Source organism: Ambystoma mexicanum, chromosome 3p (assembly GCF_040938575.1).
Source record: "Ambystoma mexicanum isolate Mex_15411 chromosome 3p, UKY_AmexF1_1, whole genome shotgun sequence".
Classification (NCBI taxonomy): Eukaryota; Metazoa; Chordata; class Amphibia; order Caudata; family Ambystomatidae; genus Ambystoma; species Ambystoma mexicanum.
In genome coordinates, this window is record NC_090925.1 from 773,271,766 (window position 1) to 773,297,646 (window position 25,881).

The 25,881-nt window shown below is 43.7% G+C and overlaps 1 protein-coding gene across 1 annotated transcript in view; it reads right to left on the reverse strand.

The window, feature by feature from the left end:
* PARP2 (poly(ADP-ribose) polymerase 2) overlaps positions 1-25,881 on the reverse strand; it is a 695,158-nt gene that overhangs the window by 498,197 nt on the left and 171,080 nt on the right. Inside the window, exons 5-6 of the mRNA XM_069651725.1 lie at positions 12,237-12,437; positions 10,281-10,351 (exon numbers count right to left, since the gene is read on the reverse strand). Coding sequence (XP_069507826.1) covers positions 10,281-10,351; positions 12,237-12,437 — 272 coding nt within the window. The remainder of the gene's footprint in view (positions 1-10,280; positions 10,352-12,236; positions 12,438-25,881) is intronic.

The following is a 25,881-nucleotide window of genomic DNA, read 5'->3' on the forward strand; positions in this document are numbered from 1 at the left end:
TCAGAGACAAGGACCGCCAAGGGTCAAAGGTGTACTCCACCACTGATTGGCCAACGGCTACTGGGCAGTACCCGCGAGTAGGTGTGAGAAACCAAAGAGTCTCTCACCTACTAGTCCCCGGTGGTCGATCTTTCTTCTCTCTCAGGTGGCCAGGGCATGGCCATCAGCTTTTGGTCCAGACACTGGGGGTGGACCTTTACGGGAGGACAACCTGGGTAAGGGGTCTTCGGTAAGTGGGGGTGTGGCATCCAATGGTGAGACACGGTATTCCCCCTGTTTTTTGTACACCTAACCCATCCTATTTTTTAGGATTCTTTGATGCCCCAACTCCCCGCCCCCTCCCCTTTCTACACAAACACTGGGCAGAGGAAGAGAGCGACAGAGTAACAAGACTAACTCTTATACATCACACTGGACATGTCCCGCTAATCGGGTCAGGCAAAGTCAGGCACTTGACTTTAAGTGCATACATCTGAAACCAATGAACCGCTCTCACATGGATAAAAGGTGGAACATAGAGACACACTGAGCAAGGTGGAACACGAGTAAGAGCAGAACCTCCGGGGCAAAGGCAAACCTACTGGAGCAGAGCAACAGACCAAGGGACGAGAGCAGCAGGTCAAAAACCCCAGGAGTTCACTACAGGAGGTCTGTGGCTCCAAAAGACTGCAAAAGACACGTGGAGAAGGCCAAATCCCAAAGCAGAAGGCTGCATTTTGTTTCAAGGACGCGAGCAACCCTCCCGGTGAAGGGCAGAGTTGGGAGACAAGGCCAAGCCTGTGGTACAAACTTAATTGGAAAATTGTAAAGACAAGAAAGAAATGCACACAGCCAGTGAATTGGCAAGCCACCTGAGAGGCCGATGTATATTAAGAAAAGATAGAAGTTGCAACATTATATTGCAAGTGAAGGCTGAACGCGTGTGGAGGAGACACGAAGAAATGCAGACCTGTGAATTAACTTTGAAGTAAAAATAGCTGCAAAACCAGCAATACGGAGTAACGCAGTGGTCTGGCGAAAGAAGTAGCCCACTCAAAAGTCTCTGTGAAAGGTGAATTGTTTGTAGCGTTAAAGTGAATGAACTATAAAAGCGAAGTGATTAAAATGAACCCTGAGAGAAGGGGGGAGTAAAAAGCTGAACATGGAACTTTGAGTCGAAGTGGAGGTCTGTACATCCGAAAACAGTCCGAGTTCGACTGAGGGAGACCCGAAGTGTAATACGTTTGGGGAAAGGAGCCCCCTGCAAGTATTTTTTACTTTTGCTGGAACAGGTCTGAGCCCAACAGAGGGGGAACGGCATGAACTTTTTGTTGAACGTTGTTTGGAAGATTGGAAAGACAGACTTTACCGTGGAAGGCCAGGCGGACCTCGATCTACGTTTTGAACTGTTTTTGTGTTAAAAACCAGAGTCAGAGTGTGTCATCCTGCATACAGGGACTGCCTTACCCTGTGCAGTCTAACGTGGGGAGGAGAGCTGATTCAGCCACATTTCTTCTTTATATTTGAACACTGATTTTCCTTTACATACATACATATCTCCTTTATACACCTTTTGTACAAGAGATATGACAAGCATTAGCTTTTGTTAGCATAGGCCATTTTGATTTGACAGACTCAAGTAGGACAGTTTTCTTTATTACTTCATGGTCAAGACTACTCCCAACCCATTTATGGGCAGAGTAGTATTTTTTTCCCAAACCCAGAAACTTTAATAAAGGTTTTACAAAATGTACCTCGTGTCAATGTCATACTTGTGATACCATGCCTCCCCCTACAGTAGGGAAGACCAGTACAAGGTTGCCTTTCCATTTGGGGGGCAGCAATACATGTGGACCCAAACCCCTTTGGATACATCAATACCAGCAATGAGTTGAACATATTTCTGCATAAGGCTATGCCCAATTTGGGCATAAGAGGAAACCTTGCCTATGTAGATGTTCTTCTCAAGAACTCTGTGGGGGGAAATATAGCAGAAATCCGCTTTGTTCTAAACTAGTTACAGAAAGCTACAGCAAAACTGTCCTTTCAGAAGGCAAAGTAGGGTAAGACCCCAGTGAACTTCTTAGGGCACAAGATCGGTTTAAAGTGATAGCATCGAATGTCTAAGCATCAAATGCCTTAGCATCTAAGAAAAAGCAACGAAAAAAAATCAAATGATTTTTTTTCTTTTTTTTTTAATGGGGCGATCCGCCCCCACCGCCAACACCATTTTTTTACCCCTTAAAACCCATTACAATTAAAATAAAACCTTTACCTTTGAAAAAAATGCATTCAATGCTTTTTTCGATGCTTTTGTCATTCAATGCTTTGTATTCGAGGCATTGACTGGATACCCACAAAAGCAACCCTTAGGATCTTAATCCCCAGGTGAAGCATTATGGAAATTAAAAGACCCTACTACTCTGCGAGAATTAAGAAGCCTTCTTGGACTTACTAATTATAGTCGGAAGTTCAATGAAGACTGCACAGAGATCACTCGGCCCTTGGTCCATTTATTAAAGGTCAGAGTCAAGTCGGAGAGGGGTCCGGAACAATGCGAGGTAGTTAAACAACTGAAAATAAGCCTTTCCCAGGCTCCCTGTATCGCTTACCCCATAAAGAACAAGGAGTAGTTCTTGGACACAGGGTTCTCAGATACTTGCCTAACAGCGGTGTTGTACCGAAAGCACGACAAGGTCAACAAAGTAATCTCGTACGTGAGCAAGCGTTTGTCCACAGTGGAGGAAAAATTCAATGACTGTGAAAAAGCACTCCTGGCAACAGTGTGGGCGCTGAAAAATTACCGCCCATTTATCCAGGGGGAGCATATCATTGTCAAGACTCCTCACCAACCCTTGCAATATTTACAAAGTGACAGAATCCGGGCGGGGAACGCAAGTAATTCCAGAATTACTTCCTGGATTCTGTACATGTAGGGCTTTCCTGTCGAGGTCAGATCTGGCCAATACAAGAAGACTCTCCTAGAGCAAGGTTTGGCGGACTTGCATGAATGTGCTCAAGAAAACTATCTTGAGGACGAAAGTCTAATGACTAACAACAATATGGAGGCGTACTTAACTTTACCACACAAGGTCTATGAAGAAGGCCTGTGTCAGGGGATACCCACAGTTTATATGGATGGATGCTCCTACTATATCGATAATAATGGGAAAAAGAACTGGTGGCTGGCATTCGGTGATGCCCGGGTGAATGATACCCCGGACCCCTCTGCTGGTTACAAAATAGGACCCCAAAGCAGTCAGGTGACAGAGTTGATGGCCGTTTATCAAGCCATCCTCACTGCAGTGCACAACGAAATCAAATAACTGGTCATAATCACTGACTATGTCAGGAATGGCTTTGTGGAACACCTGATCAACTGGAAGAATCGAGACATGCTTTGTGCCAACCACAAACCATTAAAGCATGGCAAATTAATCAAGTCAATTGACTATCTGGTGACCTCGAATGAGATGACCATCTATTGGAAGAAAATAAGAGGTTACTGAAAATCGAGGGGCTAGATAAGCCAGGGAATGACCTAGCTGACCAGCTGGCCAAAAAGAGCTCTGCAGGGGGATTTCTTAGAAAAAGAATCCTTACTGGGTGAAACCCAAGTGGCCACTGTGACCAGGTCACAAACTTGTGCAAATAGTGAACTCTTGACTGCCCAGTTGAGTAAAGATACCCCAGAGGCAGATTTGATCACTGCACAGAAACAGGACACGATTATCAGAAATGTCTATTGACACATTGAAGACCCTGTGAGTTTCCCTCCAACAGAAAAGGATAATGCCGGTAAAGAGGATCTCGGGTGTTGACGTTTTCCAAGATGTTCCGGATCCAAGGCGATTTGTTGGTACGGAGAGCCCCATCTGGAACTGACCAGTGGGTGGTACCTGCCTCATTACAAAGCCTAATGTTGTACACCGCCCATGAAACGGCCACTGCCGGTCATAGGGGGTTTCATACGACATTAGAAACCTTGCGCAAAGTTGCCTACCAGCCACACAAGGGCCAGGACCTTGACATTTACCTTAAGAGGTAAAGGGGAGTGACACTGCCTTGGTCAGATTTGCAAGACGGTTTAAATCGGGCCAGTGATTTGCTCCTCTAAAGGAACCAATGTTGCCTGTAACTTGCTTGTTCACAAAGTGGGTAGAGTGTTTTGCAGCCCCAAATTGTCATGCTCTGGGCATTGCACACTCAGTGTCTATGTTCACTGGGGCAGAAAGAGTGGGGCACCTGGCTATTACCTGATCTCTCCAGGTACTTCAAAATGTATATAGACAATGTATCAGGGTGACCCCGGTTGTACAACAGAACACACTGACAATTTGATAGTGTTTATAACAAAACTCTCATTGTGTATTAATACAAGAACATTACTTCGTATTACATACAGGATAGCATAAGTAAATGAACCAGAATTCCCAACAAAAACATAAAAAACAGTGTGACAAAGCTTTTGGTACACCTTTCAACAGTCTAATGGCTAACAATGTACAGACCCTTGCATTTCAAGAGAAGGTATTTTGAAACAATATATATATTTTTTTTTTTTACTTGATTTAATTGTTTAAAAGAAACCATTTTTACAAGATTGTTCCTGAGTATATTAAAATGAGAGGTCCAGTTGTTGCCAGCCTCTGCTGATTTTAAGACGGGAGCTTAGATGGAGAAAATTGAGTGGAGATGCAGTTTTATTTCTTCGCAGCGTCATTCCCTCTAGTTGTGTTATTTACTTTGTCCTGGTCCTGACAATTCAAAAGGCCAAAACTTTCGTAAAACCCCACAACTGCGATTATCCATTTGGTGTTCTCTCCACTCAACAAATTATTCCATTTCTCCTCGTCATCCACAAAGTAAAATTTGCCAAATAGGTGCCCCAGATGACGAGAACGAGATTAGTCTACACCTCTACATGTTAAAAGTAGGTGCTTCAAAGTTTCAATTGAATCTGGTTGGAAGCAGAATCGGCAGAGGCTGGTGTTGGCTCGATTTCGCCTCTCTAATATCTCATTTGTGTATGCGATGTTGAGGCGGGTCCGCATAAAATTTTCACAGAGCTTCTTGGAAGAGCACTTCAGTAAATAAGTTCTCGTTTGGTTAATTTTGGCTGGATTATTTGGCCTGTTTTTCATTGATTTTACTAGCTGGACTTCGTCTATGGTTTGTATCCAGTCTCTCTCCATCATTCTTGTTTTTACTTTTACTGGAGTGTGGATTAGGTCCTCTCGAGAGCAGCCTGCCCAATCAAGACAGGAGATGATTTTCTCCTCCCATTGTTGAAGCATTTTGCAGTTTCCTGCTCTCATTTCTTGTTCAACTGCTTTAAGTATCACTGAGGAGTTGGGTGAGAGCATTTTGCGGTATAGCATCAATTAATTCCGTGCTATGATGGAGTTTAGTGACTGCAGAGTAAATTTGTTCCCGATTACTCCCACTGGTGTTGATTGTGGTAAATTGAGAACCTTGCGCCAGTAACATCCTTCTACTTTCTGCCAAACATTTGATGTAATGTAAGGCATTGCTTCCACCCCATACGTTAAGGTGGGGATGACTTTCATCCTGTAAAATGTCAGCACTGGTGCAAGTGAAAAGCGGCCGTACTTTCTGGAGAGCATTTTAGTCTGTGTTATTAGCACACGTAGCTTTTTCATAATGGTCTCACACATCGGATTTTCTTTGATGCTTTTGTTGAGTATTATACCGAGATATTTAAAGTCCTCAACCGTTTCCAGTGTTTCTTCCCGTACTTTCCATGTGAATTTGACCTTTTTGCTCACGCCTTTTCCCAGGATCATGATTTGAGTTTTTTCTTGATTCATTTGAAGCTGGTTTGCCTTCAGATAAGAATCCAGGTTCGTCAGTTGCCTTTGGAGGCCTATGGGCGTTTGGTCCAACAAGATGTCGTCGTCTGCGTATAGCATCCTCGCTATTTGTTCTTTGCCTTTTCTTGGGGGGAAGGAACGTGCCTTTGTCTTGGTCTTTGTAGTCCGAGGTGTATGCGTTGTAAAGGGCTGGTGCTAGTGGGCAGCCCTGCTTTACTCCTCGTTCGATTTTTATCCAGGATGATAGCAGGCCTTGTTGGTTTTAGGCGTACGCACATCGACGTATTGTCCTTGATGGGATTCAGGATTTCAGGTGGACAATTGCTATTTTTGAGTTTTCTCCAGAGTACGGATCTGTCGACGCAGTCGAATGCCTTTGTTAGATCGATAAAGGCCATGTAGATTTTGGCATGTCCTTCCATTACTTTGGCTTTCAAGGTACTTAAAGCTAAGATGTTGTCAGCTGTTCCTGAATTGTTTACAAAGCCTCTTTGTAGTAGGTCTGTCATGTTGCCGAGGGCTACCCAGCTTTTGAAGCGTTCCAGGATAAATGCCGCAAAGAGTTTGCCTATCGAGTCTAGTAATGATATAGGCCGATAATTGCTCGGGTTGTCTCTTGCACCTTTCTTAAAGATGGGCACCACAATCGCCTTTTTCCAAGATGGAGGGATGGTTGAGGCTGTGTTACAGTTCTTAAAGACTTCCCCAACGAACTTGGATCAACTTTCAGCCTTTTGTTTAAGGTCGAAGTTGGCGATACCGTCTGGTCCTGCCGCACGTGAGCCATTAAGTAAGAATTGACTCTTGGTCTGTTGGAACTTTCCATTTTACTTTGTCATCAATACATGTGCATGTTGGGAGTTTCAGGGGTGCTTTATAAAGTTGTTCGAAATGTTTCACCCGGCTCAATTCGCCCACTGCGTTAGTTAAAGGCTGGTTTTCTCCCTTTGTTCTTCCGTTAAAAAGGGACCAAAAGTCCTTTGTTTTTTTGCTGCAGATCGTGCGCAGCATCAGTTCTGCGTCTTCTTGATTTCGCTGATATCTATTAGCTCTGAACCACTATTGAAACAATATTGAATTAAACATCAAATATTTGGTGCCCGGTGGGTGTGGCGGACACAAATATACATAAAGAGTCGCTAATAGTGTTTCAAATAGTGTTTCAGTCTATTGCAATTTAGATAGCTTTGAGTTCAATGGCCTTCATTAGGACCAAGAATTGTGATCTGGGTTCTTCACAGCCTTTCCTGTGGTATAGATCTAGGACAAAACAAATGTGCAATATTGAGTGTTCTTTGTCCGAGATAAAAATGTATTAAAAAAGCTCTATATTTTGCTTAAGTCTTCTTCCCAGGAGGGGAAAACTTACAGTGCTCTAGTGTCGTAGCATGTCATGTTAAATGTCACCACATTGCAGGTGGCGGCCACACAAATAAACGGAGGTATATGCGTGTATAAACTCACATTTATTTGGTTTTCAATCTGTAGAAGTCCCGAGAATAGGGAGAATCTATAACTTCTAAGGTCATCTTTACTGTGTATACTAGTGTCATCTTACTTGTCCGAAGACTCTGGTGGATAAGAATTAAGCTGTTGTGAGTCGACCGCACTTTTAATGTAATGTAGAGTATTGCGCTTCATCCCTATTAATAGGTGCGGTACACCTATATGGGGAGGATTGCCACACATATTAAACCACTTGTCTCGCATTTTATATAATCCCCAAGGTACACAAAGATCCAAAGAAACCCCGGGACAGCCTATGGTGTCAGCTTGAGACTCACTTTTGTAGCCCCGACCCCTATATACAGACTCCCCCCCCCTCCCTTTCCCTGTGCACTTTTGCACACTTGCATGATCTGAACACCACAAGGCCTTGTAAGATCGTTTGCCTTATCCTCCCTGCCCCGCCTCGCCTTATCGCACATAGAAACACTTGTGTACATGTGCATTATAAATGACATATCTCCAGTAATACTGAAGGAAAAAAAACAAGACTGGTTTCAAAGCTGATTCATTTTAGAAAACACAGTCATTAGCTGCTCCTGGATATTTACTTCTTGGACCGCTATGGAGAGCAGAGTGACACAATTATTTCACTTCTGAATGAAACACGTTGTTCAAATAATATCACAATGTTGCTGTGCACATTTAGTGGTGGTTATTGAGATCAACCTATTTGGGTAGACTACCTATGTCCTGGAAAATGTATTCCTTTGCAACACTGCTTTAACTAAGTTCAGTTAGCCAATATAATCTTATCAATACATTAGAGGTAGGGGGTTGTGTTTACATTGTTAAACCCAATCATATTATTCATGGTGTTTGGTAAACAGTGCTTAATGCTCACATCACAAGGATGCCAACCTGTGCTGAACCGATAACTCAATTGGGGAAAGTCATATGTGATTTCTTGTTGCATCCTTGGGAGTGGTTGTATTAGGCTTATATAGCAATGCATAAAACAATGACATTATCTTGCACAAAGCTACAAATGCCAACAGTTTGGTTAATTTGCCAACGCATAATGCGCTGCTTTGTGACTCTGACCTGCAAGTGAACTTCCAATGCAAGATACTGGGTAGCACTGGGGAATGTGTGTGTGACTTGCTACCTGACATGGCCTAGTCTACTCTTCCATTCATTATCATATTGGGAAACTACAAGTCCGTAGTAGACCTTGCATGGTTTCATAATGATTGTGTTGCAGTTGCTGAATAGATCACTAATTTATTTAACTGAAAGTGCTGGTTCAAAGTTTTTCATTGTGGGTAATGTGGTACTTTTCCCATAGTGTAGAATAGTAGGATATTTTGGTCTACACTGCTAAAATGTACTACCTGATAAAAAAGCATCCTGAATCGAAGAGTGGAGTTGGAACTAATACCCCCGATTGTTACAGTAAGCCAGTTTCTTTATGTCAAAGCATCTTTTCCCGTTTCAGCACCGATGGAGAAAAATGGTTAACTACGAAAAACAGCAAGTATATACCAAATCGACATCTTCCTTAATCCATGAAGGTTTTTCAAAGTAGCACAAGCGTAGTGATGAAAACTAACATTTAATCGACATTTGCAGGATGTAAATGCTCATACTAAGTGTACTTCCAACTACTTATTTCTGGTTTGCAGCACGCCCATGCAAGCGAACAGTCACTTAACAGCTCAGAAGGAAGTTGTCCAAAAGCCAGCCTCTTAAAGGGTAAGTTCACTCAAAATGCTATTGTTTCAAAAGATAGGCCATAATCAAAAATATATGTAAAACATATTTTTAAAGAAAGTTACTATGTACAATGTTGGGGAAATGAGGCTCTAGATGGGGCATCCACTTTGTGAAATGAAGCAGCCTCCTCTGTTCATGTTAAGCTCTGCTCAGGCGGCAATCAAGCAAAAGCCCGTACTAGGAGCTTCTGCTTACTGCTGCCAGAGCGCGGGGCTTAACACAACAAATGAGGCTGCCACAGTGTTTATAATTGCTGCAATTTTCGTTTTATGCTTCCTGTGCTCTCCAGGCCCAGGGGAGCACAGAAAACTCAAAATGAAAGGCACAGCAAATTATAAATACTTTGCTGGCCGCCGACGGAGTCTTCATAATTGCTGTGACTTCCTTTTCAAGTTTCCAGAGCACAGCGAAACTGAAAACTAAAGTTGCTGCAACTATGAATACTCTTCCGGCTAAGTATTCATAATTGCTGTGACTTTCTTTTTAAGTTTCCCAGGCTCGGGGGTGCCCGGGAGACAAAACAAAAAACACAGCAATTATAAATACAAGAGTGTTGTCTTCATAATTGTTGGTACATTTGCTTTACGTCTCCCGGGCTCCCCAGGCTCAGCGAAGCATTGGAGACTTAAAACAAAAGGCACGCCAAACATAAATACAACGCTTTTGTATTTATAAATGCCCTTTCTCTTTAGGGAAAGCTGGAAAGAAAAAAAGAATTGCTCACCAGCAGCACAGAGCAGGAATGAGCCCGTCAGCAATCTCTGCTCTCCGGCTGTAATAAGCAAAAGCTCCCACTAGGGCGCTTTTGCTTCATTATTGCTGCGAGACCAGAGCTTAACATAATCACAGGAGGCTGATTCATTTCACAAAATGGATGTCTTCTAGTGCTTGAAATTTTTAATTTTCAGCGTCATTGCCTCAAAATTTTACATAGGAACTTTCTATAAAAGTAATTGATATATTTTTTTTATTATGGCCCATCTTTTGAGACAATAACATTTGGTGAACTTCCCCTTTAAGATTATCAGACATTCGAAGAAGGAACCACAGCATCTTACACATGAACAAATGAAACTGAAAGCGTACACGTTTTCACATTCAACGGAGAACATTGCAGAGTGTTGTTGATGCTCACATGCAGAAGGAAAGAATCCTAAAAAAGGGGAAGACTGCTGAGACTGAACATTTAGAAAAGCAGTGGCAAAAGAATGATACAAACAAATAAACAAACATGTAAGATCTTACATTGCCTATTTTAGCTGTACATTCTGGATCAACTGGTGCTTTTCCATTGAGTACAAGTGTCTTCAGAGATGCTACAGAAAGGATAGAAAAATCACAAAAATGGGCATGTTATCTATTAATGAACAGGTTACAGCACAATTCTGGATCTTAACCGAGTCACATGTTTTGAATAATGCTAGTGAGCTGAAAATCATGCATACATTCTACACCACAGTATTAAATAAATGACATTCTATTAATCTCATCTATGCCTCTTACAGTTCTTTATTGCACGTTGCATATCAGGGAGTCCGATTCAGTCCACATTTTACAAACGATTGCATTCAAGAACTAAAAAGACCATTTTATTCATCCGATCTGCCTTTCAAAGGTGGTTAAATCAATCAAATTGCTAGTCCAGCAGAGACACCCCTGCCAGCAGCTCTCTCCATGTGGCTTTCAACTGTGTGAAGTTCAGGGATCTACACTCTCCACAGATGCGCCAACTTTGCAGAGAACACGAAAACTAAAATAATCTGTCTCAAAGAGCTGCAAACCTTGAGACATTACAATGATTTTCATAGATTACCTTTATGAGGAATCATTTGGTTATCTTTACCTTCCAAATCCTGACATGCAGCACCTCCTTAGTTTCCAGTATTAGCATTAGAAAACAGCTATGCATATGCACCCTAATCCTGCCCTAGATAGTCTAGTACCATGAATGAAAATAACTGGTAATGCACCACAATACAGCACGCAAACAAGCATGAAGCTCTGCCCAGCACAATGTTGCCCTGCTGCACCTGCCACTATTTCAGTACTTTGACCCAGACACATCTCTGCTAATGCTCCTCAATCTTGACATGCACCCTCTCCCATGATTCCATTGCATGGAGAAAAAGGACAGCCAAAGCACCATCATATTCTACTTCAGAACACCTTAACTTTCCACCTTGGCGTTAACACATAACTGACAATGCGCTAGGTGTGTATATACCCTGTGCCCCTTGGCGCAAGTCATTTGTATAAAAGAAAGTGTTCTATATTAGTATACTCTTGTGTATCTCAAATACTCTAAAATACAAGATTAAACTCTTTGTGATAATAAAAAAGATTACTTTATTTAATTGAACAGATTTTCAGATAGGCAAATCTTGCCTAAACCAATTTGTATTCTTGCCTTCGCCAACATGTGTTTACACTGAATAAGGTCCTTTTCAAGGTTACCAGATGGCGATACAGAGGTACAGATATATACAATTATCAATTTCTTCCAAATTTGTATTAGATCTAGAAATCCTTTGACATTAAAAAAAAGTCCATAGCATGTCTTGAAATGAAACCTCTTACTGTCAAAAATAATGTCCCACTTGGGTCTAATCAATTAGTCACTTGATCATTCTGTGTCATTTCCCAGTGTACATGTCAGGTGTTCCATTTCTTAGTGAGTAAGTGGAACAATCTGTTAAAGTAAACAAAGTAACCTCTTTTCATTATCACAAACAGTTTAATCTTGTATTTTAGAGTATACTAATATAGAACACTTTCTTTTATAAAATTGACTTGCACGTAGGGGCACAGGATCTATACACATCTAACACATCACTATTGAGGTTACAAGCATAACCGCTTACACCCAGGCACATGCAGCAACACGATATACTACCTATATCAATCTCGATCTTGGCACAGCACACTCAGTTTGATTTTGCCCAAAATTCCTAGACTACAGATATAACTGACAACGCCCCTCAATCTGGCCATATGGCACACAATGCTTGAAGCTGTTACTCTGCTGAAGACTTGGGTGGCAGACCAACAACATCCAGGCTGCATCCCCACTGCAACCAGACTGGCATTTTGCAGGAGTCCATACATCTCCGCACCATCTCCCTATGCTTATTATGCTTATTATATCTTGTGAAATCCTATGCACTTCTCCATGCGAAAGGGCAAGCCTGTGAATACACTCACCTTTGCTGTCTCCATCGCCTGCTTTGCTGTGGTCTCCACCTCCAGTCTCTGCATCAGGTTTCAAAGCTGCTTTTTTGCCCTTCACTGGCTTCTTCGTCTCAGCCTGCTTCTTCATCCCAGCCCCACTTGGCTTCTTAGCAACAGAAGAATCTCCGCTTGCACTACTGTTTGCTTGAGAACTTGCAAGAAACTCAACAGCCCCTGTCATAAGGACATAAACAATAACTGCATTTGAGAAATGGGATTCTGAGTGTTCTATGGAACGATGCATCTAAGATGCAACTGGACATCCAGGGTGCAAACATAGTAAAATGTACACATCAGTAAATCCAAAGTAGCTAGAAACACCATGTTCAATGCATATTCATTGAGAAGGGTTTGACAGAAACTTGATGGAACGTGAGAATCTGGGCTCCTCTAAAAAAGTGAAAACAAACATCGCTTCCGGGTTTGCAATGTCTTGCATATACTAAGGGAACCTGGCTTTTATATGTGATGACTTAAGCGAGGGATTCAGGATTCTTCGGCAGAAACAGCCTACAACATTTTGTTAAACAGATTGCAAACTAAGAGAAACAGTGGTGTGGGAGACTGTTTGTTTGGTTCTTCAATACCACAGCCAAGTGTACAAGTCATCTTATTCAGAAATGGCAATCTTAACTCTGATACTTCCAAACAATTTTTTTTATTAGAATGTATTCCTATTTTTCTTAAAACCTGTACCACACCACTAGCAACAGAATGTTTCACATAATAGGCAATGTAGTGAGAGATGTACATGCGTGTTCCAATGAGAGAAAAACAAACAATTATAACAAATTGTACATTAATGGATCAAATTGAGTGGGCATGGGTTGGGACGCTTAAGCTGCTGAAACCTAGGAAGAAGCAGCAAGAGGCGGTCATGCAGCAGGCACATGTCTGAAGGAATGTGGGTTGGGGTTCCGTTTTCTTAAGGATTCTATGGAGGGGGAAAGTTTTAGTTGAAGGCACACTCCAAGTCTTCAGAGTGCACATGGAGAATTGCTCTTTCCTGGCTTTCTTTAAGGGCTTGTCTTGGGATTTCTAGGCAAGCTGATGTGGATGGGCCAGGATCAAATGATGGGAGGAGCTTAGAACCAACGCCAGTGTCGGAGCATCCCCCAGGCAATGAAACAAGATAGTAGTTTTCTGCTAATTACAACAATTTAACATTGTCCTGTCTTCGCTGTTGGAACCGCTAAGGCCTATGGATTGCAACAATGTAAAACATGCTTGAGAGGATCAGAGAAAAGCAGAAAGGTGCCGAGCCGTGTGGCACAGTCAAGATGGCGCTCTGAGGGCAAGGGGACATGGTCTCGTGAGGAGACTGACCGACCACGCTTCAGATGGGTCAGTGGCAGCAGCGGGACTGAGGTGATCGAGGATTTGTGTGGTGGAGGCTGCCTGCAGGGGCTGTTGTGTAGCCATAGACCACTGGGAGGCTGGGCCGGACAAAAGAGAAATAGATTTATAATATTAAAGCACACAGAACATAGTAAAGTGATAGAGCGACGAGAGCCGGGGCTGAACCCACCCCTCTACAACAGCCTCCTGGGAGATGCACTGTAAATAAAGTCCCACAGATACTTGTCAATGATGACCTCGCAACCAGACCGGGTGCAAGGCAGCGGCACTACAACATCAATACTTAAGTCAAAAGCAAACTACAGTGACATGACTTAACTGAAGAAAGGAGCCATCAAAAGGTAGGAATTTGCAGCAATTGGCTTGTAAGGGCAGTGAGACCCACAAGCAGGCACTGAATGATGGTGCAAGTGGAGGAGATGAGAGAGAACTGACACACTAAGGAATAATGGCTGAATTCAAATGCAACCATGCCCAAATATCTGCACAGCAAGAAAGTATGCAGTCACAAATTAATGATATAGAACTGAGACAATCTGACTTAACAGGGATAATGAAAGAAGTGGCGTGCAGAATATCCATGGTCAATAAGGACCTTAGCAAGAATGCCAGATCAATGACGTGAACATTGAAGGCCCTCTAGGACAAGGTTGAGAACATGGAAGGGCACTCCTGGAGCAGCAACATTCACTTGCTTGGCCTTTGTGAGGGAGTAGAAAAAGGGTTAAAGCTGATAAGACTGGTACTCCTCTGATTAAACTATCTAGTCACCGTCACCGAGAGGGCACATTGAGCACCTAGTTCACATACCCTAAACTGTGTGCCCCTCCAAGGCTGGTCCCGATTAAGATATTGAACCACAGAGTCAAAGATACAATCCTAAATAAGGTCAGGGAGATCAGCAAAATTAGACTGACAACACAACCCTGAGGTTCTTCACGGATCACAGCCAACAGGAAAATAGAAAGAGGTGATGACTGGAAGGTTTTGAATTCATCTCAACCTCTGGCATTGCTCTGGGCAACCCTCCAGACCATTGCTCTTCGCCTGCCAAGCCATTACAGAAAGGGGAAAGACCATATGCAAATAAGCCTTGGTCCCGCGCCCAAAGGGGCAGTCCAGCCCGAACTGGTAAGTCACATCCCTTCTGCACGAGAGCACAAGCATTCCCAGACATTTTTGAGCCTTGTTGGGGCTCATCAGTGAGGAATAGCCTGGGTCTCTAGGCCAAGAAGGCACGGGACCCACATCTGGGCATTGCTCGGCAGGTGAAGAAAGATGGTCTGGAGGGTTGCCCAGAGCAATGCCAGAGGTTACGATTCATTCTAAACCTTCCAGTCATCACCTCTGTTTTTGCTTTGTCACAGCCAAAAGGTGCAAAAAGCCAGGAAGCAGTTATTTGTTTATAAAGCGCTCAGAGACCGATAACCTACACCATGATAGACCCATCCAAACTGAGGACAGTTCCAAAGGGACAAATAAGCATTTTCCACAAATGTTGAGGATGCAACGTGAATTTGCAGCAATGCTACACTGGCAAGAATCCACAGCGGGGGGCAATCGGAATTCCAAAACCCAACTACTAAAGGACTGTTCGGCATAAAATGCACAAGAAATGTGGTAGATAGCTCGTGTGGTAGTGGACTCTGTACTGCACTCCCACTGAATACGCGATCTACATCTGTCATTCGGCCATTAACATCAATGGCAGAAACTGCAATTGTCACTGACAATGTTTGGGGTCCGTGAGAACGAAGGGAGGGCAGATGGTGGGGCCAGCCAGCTCGCCATTCACTAATGTTAACCAGAAAGGGTGTGGAATGTTTCCGAAACTAGCTGGAGAGAAGAGGCAGGGGTGCAGAAAACACTGTCCATGTTAAACCAACGATATGGAGGGCCACATGCTAGTTAACAGTTGCACGATGAGTAAGCCTCAAACAAGTACAATATGCAGGAATACACATTATGCCCTGAAATAGGAGATTAAAACAACTACAAGAAGATGAGCAAGGCTCTGGCGTATGCACATAGAGACTAAGCGAGAGTCTTGTATTTCCAGGAAACATACAGTTAATAGGAACAACAAATAGTCAATATGAAGGGCCTGGACTGGTTGCGATTATCACGCACCCTACTCCAGTTTTTCTAGAGAGGTAACAATCTTGGTACATGGGCCCTCAATTTCACTGTCACAGAGGATGACATGGAGGCGCGGTACGTGTGCATCTCCAGGAAAATGGGGACTGAGAATATTAAACATGCATGGTTCTAACGCGGACAACCTAGCTTTGTATGGGAAAAGTGATGACATTTTTGCGAGGAGACTGGTGGTGAAAACATCAAGGCCAGCAAACTAACATGGTCTGGAATTCTGCCAGAGATAGCACCAGAGGATCATGGAGGTCCCTTACTGGGGCAGCAGCAATAGTCAAAAAATGAATTTAGTTCTATGACCTGGTGGACATTTAAAGCTTCATCAAGCCAGGCAAGAAGCAGTTCACACACTTCTAGTGTACACAGCGGTGCAGCCAGGATCAACCACATACTGATTCCTAAGGACATCATACATTTGGTCAGCCCATGAGACAGAGGTAAGAACATCAGATCACGTTCCTGTCAAGCTATCCCTAGGCATCCCACACAGAGCACAAAACTACAGAGGGTGGCGATATAACGCTGCAGTGCTATTTTACCTCTTTTTAAAATCAAGAATTCAAAATGCCATTGTAGAGTTTCTATGATTACACAGCAGCAACATTGTGAGGCACTCAGGAGCTATGTCAGGTGCATTAGCATCTCAAAGGAATATTGATTGCAAGGAGAGTAACAAGTTACTGACCAACTGGTAACGTTCTTTCAACTGGATGTTCCGTCCAGCTTCTGTAAATTTTTCTCGGCAGAGTGTGCCTTGCATCGAGTCGAGTCGATGTCCCTCGAAGGCCTCCATCGAGGGTGATGTCATCAGGTGTACAAGTAGCACGTGCAGCACCCATTGACCTCAGTTCTGTTTTTTCCTCCTGTTCATGTTGGCTGTTCGTGTAGGCAAGCAGTAGTCAGCCCTCCGAGAGCGGAAGCTGTAACAGCACAGAAAATTCTCTAGAGGGGTAGGCTGGGAGGGCAACGAGGAATATGTTGGGAGGAACATCCAGTCGAAAGAATGTTAACAGTTGGTAAGTAACTTGTTCTTCGAATGGATTGTGTCCTCCAACGTATTACTCATCTTTGATAGACTCCCAAAGCAGTATGCAGAAATAGTGGAGGGAGGAGAATTTGAAATTGTCGGCAAAGTATAAGGCCGAATACAGTACCGCCTTACCAAAGGCAACATCCTGAGAGTGGGAAGCATCTAAACAGTAAGGCTTTGTGAATGTATGCAGCGATGACCAAGTTGCTGCATCACAGATAGATTTGATAGGTACGCCCCTTGGAAGGGCTGCCGAAGAGGCTATACCTCTGTTAGAATGAGCCCTCAAGCCTTCGGCGGGTCCTTGCTGCCAATTTGTAACATTCTGAGATGCCAAGCATAATCCACCTCGATAAAGTCTGTTTTGAAACAGCTTGACCTAATTTTCTTGCGGTATATCCAATAAAGAGTTGGTCATCCACTCTGAGTTTGGAAAGCCTAGAAACATGAAAGCTTAAAGCCCTTCTAGGATCCAACCTATGGATCCTTTCCTCCTCTTTACTGGGATGCGGCGGAGGGGGGTGCGGGGGGGCTAGTAGAACGCCGGCAGAACAATTTTCTGATTTAGATGGAAATCAGATACAACCTTAGGTAGGACAGAGGGTTTTACCCTCAACATAACCCGGTCTTTGTGGAAAACAGTATAGGGTGGTCTGGAAGAAAGTGCCTGCAACTCACTCACTTTACGTGCCAATGTCTTTGCAACCAATAATATGGTCTTGAAGGTTAACAACCTCAATGGACACGTCTGCAAGGGTTCAAATGGGGCACACATTAAAAACTTTAGAACCAGATTAAGGTCCCAAACTGGAACCGGAAAAGAAGATGGTGGGAACACATTTGTGAGCCCTCTTAGAAATTGACCCACCAAAGGAATTTGTAAAATAGGAGCATTCTTCCAAAGAGCACTTGAAAATGGCAAGCGCTGCCATGTAACCTTTAATGGTCCCAACATCAAGACCTTTCTGTGCTAATGATAAGAGAAAAGATAACACCTCTGGAGTTGAACATAGAAAACGATCAACATTCTTTTCCCTGCACCAGTCGCAGAACTTGTTCCAACGGCACACAGATTTTGTTGCTGGACTTTGTGCCGAAAGCAACACCTCCATGACATCATCCGTGAGGTTCCAATCCTTGTATCTCAGCCTTTCAGAAACCACATGTGAAGGTTGAGAGGGTTGACCTCTGGATGGAAAACCTGACCCTCCCTTTGCGAGAGAAGATCCTCTCTTTGTGGAAGATGAATCAGAGGACAGATGGGCATTACCAGAAGGTCAGGGTACCACGTTCTCCTGGCCCAATCCAAGGCAATTAGGATCATGCGGCTTCCGAACTGTCTCAACCTCTTGATTACTTGAGGAATGACTGGGATTGGTGGAAAAGCGTAAAGCAGTGGGAACTCCCAATCCACCACGAACGTGTCTCCTAGAGCTCCTCTTGAGGGAAGTTCCCTTGAGCAATACCTCTCGCACTTCCAGTTGACTCTGGTCGCAAACAGGTCTACTTGAGGGGTTCCCCATAGGGCGAAGATCTCTTGAATGACTTCCTGCGCTAGTTCCATTCGTGGGACACTGCGCTCTGCCTGCTCAAAGCATCCGGTGCCGTGTTCTCCTCTCTGGCTAGGTGAACTGGCGATAGGGAGATTCCCTCTCGAATTGCACAGTGCCAGAGCTGCATTGCCTCTCTGCACAGAGGTAGTGACACTACACCTCTTTTGTTGAGGTAATGCATGGCCACTGTGTTGTCCGTCCTTATCAGGACAGTCTTTCCTCTGAGCGAGGGCAGGAAGGCCTTCATCGCTAGTTCGATTGACCTCAGCTCCAAAAGGTTGATGTGTAGTTCGGACTCCAATGGAGACCAACGACCGCTGCAAACCGTTGGCATGGGCTCCCCACCCCATGAGTGAGGCATCCGTCGCTACTGTAATCTCCGGACTTGGTTGCCAAAAATGTTCTCCCGTCAGAATATTGTCCTTGCGGGCCAACCACAGAAGATTCCGTGCGACTCTGCTTGGAACCTGAAGCAGGTCCGTCATCCTTCCTGAAAACTGCCACCATTGTGTTCTTAGAGCCCATTGAAGGGATCTCATTCTCAGACGGGCTTCTGGCACCAGAAAGATGCAGGATGCCATGAGGCCAAGCAACCTCAAGAAGTCGAAGGCCGGAAGATTCTGGGCAGTTTGAAATCTGGTAACCATCACAAGAATGTCTTGAGCCCTTGCCTTGCGTGGCAAGCTCTTTCCCAAGGATGTGTGTAGAACATCTCTGATATATTGGAGCTGCTGGGAAAGTGTCAACTGTCACTTCTTGTAATTGAGGGAGAAGACCAGCCTGTGAAGGGAATGGCAGGTGACATTGAGATGGATGATCCAGGGACTGTTTGGGAGAATGTGCTCTGAGCAGCCAATCGTCCAGGTAGGGGTAGACATGAATCCCCCCCTCTCCTGAGATACGCTGCCACTACCGCCATCAGTTTGGTGAAGACCCTCAGGTGGAGGTCAACCCGAATGGCAGGACTCGAAACTGATAGCGCGAGCCGCCAACAGCGAACCTCGGGTATTTTCTGTGCTTGAGATGGATTGGCACATGAAAATAAGCATCCTGAAGGTCCAATGACACCAACCAATCTGGAAGTTGGAGGGCCTGAAGGATCTGAGAAAGTGTAACCATCTTGAATTTGTCCTTCGTGAGGAACTTGTTCAAGTATCTCAAGTCCAAGATGGGTCTCAGTCCCCAGTTTTTCTTGGGGAAAAAAAAATATGGGCAATACCAACCCTTGTTCCCCTCTGCTACATGTACTTGTTCTATAGCACCTTTCTCTAGAAGGGTTAATATTTCCTGCACAAGGAACGGATCTGGAATCCTCAAAGAGTGTTTCCCCAGTGAATTGTTGTGAGGCTGCGATATGAATGGGAGGGAGTAACCCTGGGCTATTGTTTCCAGAGCCCATGCATCTGAAGTAATGGCTCGCCATTCTTCAAGATGCTGAGACAGTCCGCCTCCCACTGGTATTACGTGACACAAGCAGCTCTCAAAGCGGTTTTGGGGAGGTTGCTGCAGCTGTTGATGACAAAGAGACTGCGGCTGGAGCTGGCTTCGCACTTTTACCTCGTCCACCACGAGGGATTTTCCTTTAGCCTCTTTGACTGGCCATTCCTCTCGCCTTTCCAAATGAGGAGTAGTAACGATAGGATTGTCGCCTCCATGACTGTCCTGATGAATGAAAATGCTGAGGTTGCCTAACAGCGGCCCCTAAAGATTTGGTAGCCTCTTTTGAGGTCAGCAACCTTTCAAGGCTCTAGTCAGCCTTGTTGCCAAAAAGGTGAGACCCGTCAAATGGCATTTTCAGGAGATGGGCTTGTACATCTGGTGCAAAACGCTGTCTGTAGTGTCCAATCCAGATTGAAGGGATTCGCACATGGCCTCCTTGCCATCCCCAACGATAGCTAGGAAACCCTCCCTTTCCTCCCCTTCTGGAATGTGCTCTGCTGCCATGGATATGCACTCGCACAGAGTGTACGAAAATGGCTAAGGCACGTGTGGAGTTGGCCGACTTCAGGACCATACTCCCTGCTGAAAATACCTTGTGCGCCCATACAGCCACACGATTGTCGTCCCTATCCCGAGGGATGGTAGGGTATGCCGCTTTATTAGATGTAGCTGTGGCAGCTTGAACCACCAAACTCTCGGGAGTGGGGTGATTGGACAGATAGCCGGGGTCGCTACTGGAAGGGCAGTATTTTCTCGTGAGGGATTTATCCACCGCAGGGGTAGAGTCCGGGGAATCCCAAATCTTGGCCACCCTATTTTGTAAGGCCACATGAAAGGGTATGATTGGGACTGTAGGTGGACCTTAGTCCAGAATATCCGTAAGATCATCTTGGACAAACTGTAGTGGTCTAGCCAAGCCTAGATATTCCACGACTTTTGACATGAGGTGCCGGTTTGAAGAGTCAGCGTGTTCTACCGAAGTCTGTCTGAGGTGATGTGTCAACACCACTGACGTTTTGCAGTGTGTCCACCAGGTCTTTCATTTTACTCTCCTCTGAAATTAGAGATTCTTGAACATTTTGTGTTCCATATTCCAGGCCAAAAGGGACTTCCTCTTCATCTGACCTTTCTTCCTCCTCAAAAATCGAAGAAAGTGATTTAAAAAACTGTTCTTGATAAGGCAGTATACGTTTTTTCAGGAACATCCAAAGTGGTAGAAGGCGTCATAGGAGCCTTTGGTTTGGCACCTTTATCTGCCTTAGTGTGCTCAGAAGGGTGTTTTGAGGACACTGACATTTTTGGCGCCGATTTTGGTGTCGACAACGGCGTCGATAACAATGGCGCCCGATGGTGTCGTAAGGACTGGCGCTGATGGCATCGATAGCAATGGTGTTGATGGTGTCGAGGATTCAGCGCCTCCCTTCGAAGATTTTAATTTCAAGGGCATTGTAGTCGTGGACGGCATCGAGGACCTCGAGCACTCGTGGCGACTTGTATCTTTCTCCTTCGAAGACCTCGAAGGTTCTCGATGGGCCTTCTTTCGATCACCCGGGCTCAAGGGCGTGCGAGTGTCGGTACGGGATTTCGATCACCTGGGCTCAAGGGCGTGCAAGTGACGGTACGGGATCACTCTCGGCCGGATTCTGAAGAAGGCGCGGACAGAGGCTTGCCCTTTTCAAAAATTTAAAGCAATCATTTTCAAACGAAATGCTTCCCACTCTGTGGAGGATGAATATTTGGAGGGACATTTAACTTTTGTGGGGGATGATGAAAATGATAGCAACCACTACGGGATGTCGATCTCTTTCTCACTCTCGCGTTGAGGAGAATGATCTCCAGACTTGACGGTGGAGGAACAATCAGCTTTGGTTTTATGGCCTACCTGCAATTTCCCCTTCCTCTCTCACAGGGTTTTTCTTGTTCTTGCCTGACACTGCGAGCAGGAAACCGTGTCGTGGTTTTCCCCCAAACACCAGAGGCAAGAGCGATGCAGATCCGTGATGGACATTTTCAAATCGCATTCTCTTCATTTTTTTAAACCTGAACGAGGTGTAGTCGGGGTCGATGACGAAGGATTGTTGTTGATGATTTCTGAAGAACTGCATAGTAAAGAAAATACTTGCGAGGCGCGCCGAGTCTCCGAAGTGAACATCGTCTGCAGAAAAACAGAACTGAGGCCAACGGTGCCACGCGTGCTACTTGTACACCCGATGACGTCACCCTGGACGGAGGCCTTGGAAGGACATTGACTCCATCGACGCACAGCGCCCTCTGCTGAGAAAACTTTTCCAAAGCTGGACGTGATTATCAAAGATGAGGAATACGTTGGAGGACACACTCCATTTGAAATATGGATCTGAATGACAAGGTTTGGAAGTCCATACATTCTAAGAGGAACGCCAAGAAGGGGCGGATCCCAATCTGTGGGCCGAAACACTGTCAACTACTATATTTTGCATAATATATCCTTCTAAGAAGCAGAATAGTTAAATAACATGACCGCAGGGAATTGTTCACAACAAATATTTTTGCAGAAAGTTATCCTGGATTGAATAATACCTAGATATATCCATTAGGTGCTCCGGCTCATATCTGAATGTACGGTCCCATTTGCAAAAATAGAAAATGTTTTCAAATAAATGTTATTTTGCATATACATCTCTTTTTCTGCACTAACCCCGCATTTCTTTTTTCTCAAAACTTTATTTATACATTTAGGACCATACAGAAGCAATAAAACATAATACAATATATCAAATGTACAAAATGACGCATATTCACACAATCTAAAATAATCTATAAGTAGTAACAGAGGGAGACAGAATTCAAGAAAGAAGACTACAGAAAGTAATGGAAATAAATAAAATGAAAGAGTAAAAATAAAAATAAAAGCAAAACAAGAACCCTAGAACACGATCAAATATTCAAGCATAAAGATTATTAAATGCACCCCATATCCTCCCATTTTTATTAAGCCGTTCTTTTGCTTTAAAGGATATTTTCTCCCTCCTGGACAAAAGGGACAAGCTCTGCAGCCAATCGTCAATATTACGAGAAGTATCACTTTTCCAAAATTTCAAGATTTGCTTCTTGGCTAACAAAAGGGCTCTATATATCCAAAACATTTTACTTGTAGATAACCTAATATTGGAGGGCAGTAAACCTAACACAGCGACAAGTGGATCTCTGGGTATAGATCTTTATGAGATTGAGGTTGCACTAATGCACTCTGAAGATAAGGAACAAATTATGTGTAAATCTATTATTTAGATTATATTTAGATCTGTTTTTACGAATGAATTGTTCATGAATTAATTCTGTACACCACTACAGGTAGTGGTAATTTTGTTCTTGATGTCCATTTAAGTAAATTAGTATATGTAATATATGTTTTTTGAATACATTGATTTTATGAAGGTTTTGTGGTAGAGGTTGTGTACAGGTTTTAACTGCACAATTTCCAGATTTGGCTATTGGTCTGCACAAGAGAGGGAGGGGTAGCCTATAAATCGCAGTTCTGTTTTTCTAGCAGAACTCGGCACCCTTTAGCAGAGACATATGGGCTGTCCTGACAACAAAATATTGGCTAGTATGCACAAAATGCTCCACACGTTTTCTGAAATTGTTGACCTGGAAATTCAATTCTTGGACAGGTGAGTCATGGCCAGGATAGATCATGAGAAAGACCATGTAGATTATTAGCCTGGCTAATAACTGAGAAAGAGAAGGGCCACAAACAACATAATAGATGTTGGTGGGGCAAGGCAGATTGACAACCTTGAAATTAATGATGCGTTTAAATGCTATTACATCAAATTTTATCACGAAATTGAAAACTACCTAGACACTAACTACTCCAGCACTGGAGCCGGCGAAGAGGCAAGTACTTGACTACCCAATGATAAGCAACCATAAAAAGACACGGCAAACGGCAGATCGCCAGGCCCAGATGGTCTGTCGGCAGAGTTTTATAGGGATTATAAATAGTTAATAGCACTACCGTTTTTTCTTGTATACAATGAAGCTTATGAAAAGGGGAAACTGCCGGACTAAATGTCACTGGCTCATATCCGAGAACTGCTAAATAAAGATAAAGACCCCAAGTAGTGTGCATCTTATATGCCGTTTTTAATGCTCAACTCAGGCTACAAGATATTACCCCAAATCACTGCCAGCCATATTCTACCCTTCACCCAAAGAAGGTGCATGTAGATCAGGCATGATTTATCCCAGTGAGGTCCAAGCAGATGAATATTAGAAGACTACTTGCCACAATCACTATACTGCAGCCAGAGGAACACAGAGTCGGAGCTCTTCTATATGCAGAAAAAGGACTTTGACTCTGTTGTGAGCCTATATGCTCAAGGTACTCAAAAGAGTTCGTAATTGAGAAGGTTCTAAGATGATGGGTCATACTATTGTATTCTATGCCAAGAGCCAGAGTGATAACCAACTCTGCTTTATCAGATAAGGTCAGATAAGGGGGGCCAAGGCAGGGTTTCCCACTATCGTCAATTGTATTTGCGGTGGAGATAGAACCATGAGCATCACGAATGAGACAAACGCATATCCACAAAGAATTAGTAGTTAAGAAGCATAACACAATTATCTCCTTATATGCCGAAGATACAATATGTACGAGACCTGGGACAAATGAAGCTTATAATGGAAGATACATTGCAATATGGAGAATACACTGGCATGAGAATAAATCGGGCAAAATCAGAACTATACACTCAGACGATGGCAGGTAGACTTGTGCCACTCCAAACAGAAGTCAGATGGCCAGCCGATGGGGTATAATACATAGGGGTCCAAACCTCAGCAGACCAGGCTTGATTGTTTGACCAAAACTGTAAGACACTAGATAGATAAACATTGTTAGAAAAAAAGGGGGATGGCGAGGCGCACACTCCAGTTCCCAGTCAAATTATACCGGATACAAAAAGTAACTGGGTTAAATTCCCACCCCTCCACCCCCACTGAAAAAATTAACTAGTCTTAACAGGGTTGAATCCCAAAAATTGAACAAGTATTAGATGGGTCGAATCCCAATTGCTCCAGTTCAGTTGCTCTGTTCTTCTTCTCCTCCTAGCGCTTTCTTGTCACAATCAATCATCAGGGAGGCTGTGCTTATATTCAGGTGTTACTAATTAGTTGTTCTTTCTGTCTCCAAGGATTCTGGTAGCTGTAGTGTTAACATGTTACCAAATCAGGTGACCAGGAACCAACCCCCCTCCTAATGCACAAGTCTTTCCCAAATTTGGGGGAGGGGAGAAAACCATCAACATGCATCAATTATATTTGAATGGGAACTGGAGTGCGCGCCTTGCTTTTCCCTTTTTTCACATAATGTTTTGGGAGTCCTGGGCTCCAGAGGCAGCAGCAGCACCGGGGTTACTGTGCCCCACTTGAGAGTGCCATATTAATGGTTTTCTCCCCTCCCCCAATTTTGAGAAATGTTGTGCTCTTGGAGGGGTGTTGGTTCCTGGTCACCTGATTTGTACAAATGTCATCACTAGAGCTACCAGAATCCTGTGAGACTGAAAGAGCAACTATATCAGTAACGCCTGTAAAGAAATACAGCCTTCCTGATTGATTGTGACAAGAAAGCGCTTGGAGGAGAACAACAGAGCAACTGAACTGCAGCAGATGGGATTCAACCCTGTTAATACCTGCATCAATTATATTTGACTGGGAACTGGAGTGTGTGCCTCGCCTTCCCTTTTTTATATAAACAGTTTATTTTTAATAAAATGAATAAAACTGTACAGTGCCAAAAACAAAAACATACAGATTGTGCCAATAATACAGAGCCATCTTAGAAAGCAATGAAATTCATCCTGATTTGCATAGCATGCATCAGAAAAGTGCCCAAAGCTTCAGAAGCCAGGATCATGCGTTCGTAACAAATAAAAAAACATGACACACAAGGTCTAAAACTAATAAGAAGTGCATGTTTGATTCAAAAGACAAATTAGCACAGCTACAGAGGAATGTTCCTTGCTCCAAACTCAAAGATATACAGATAGCAGCAATTGCTGAAAGCGTAATCTAGGTTTCATTTCTTGTCTAAACTATT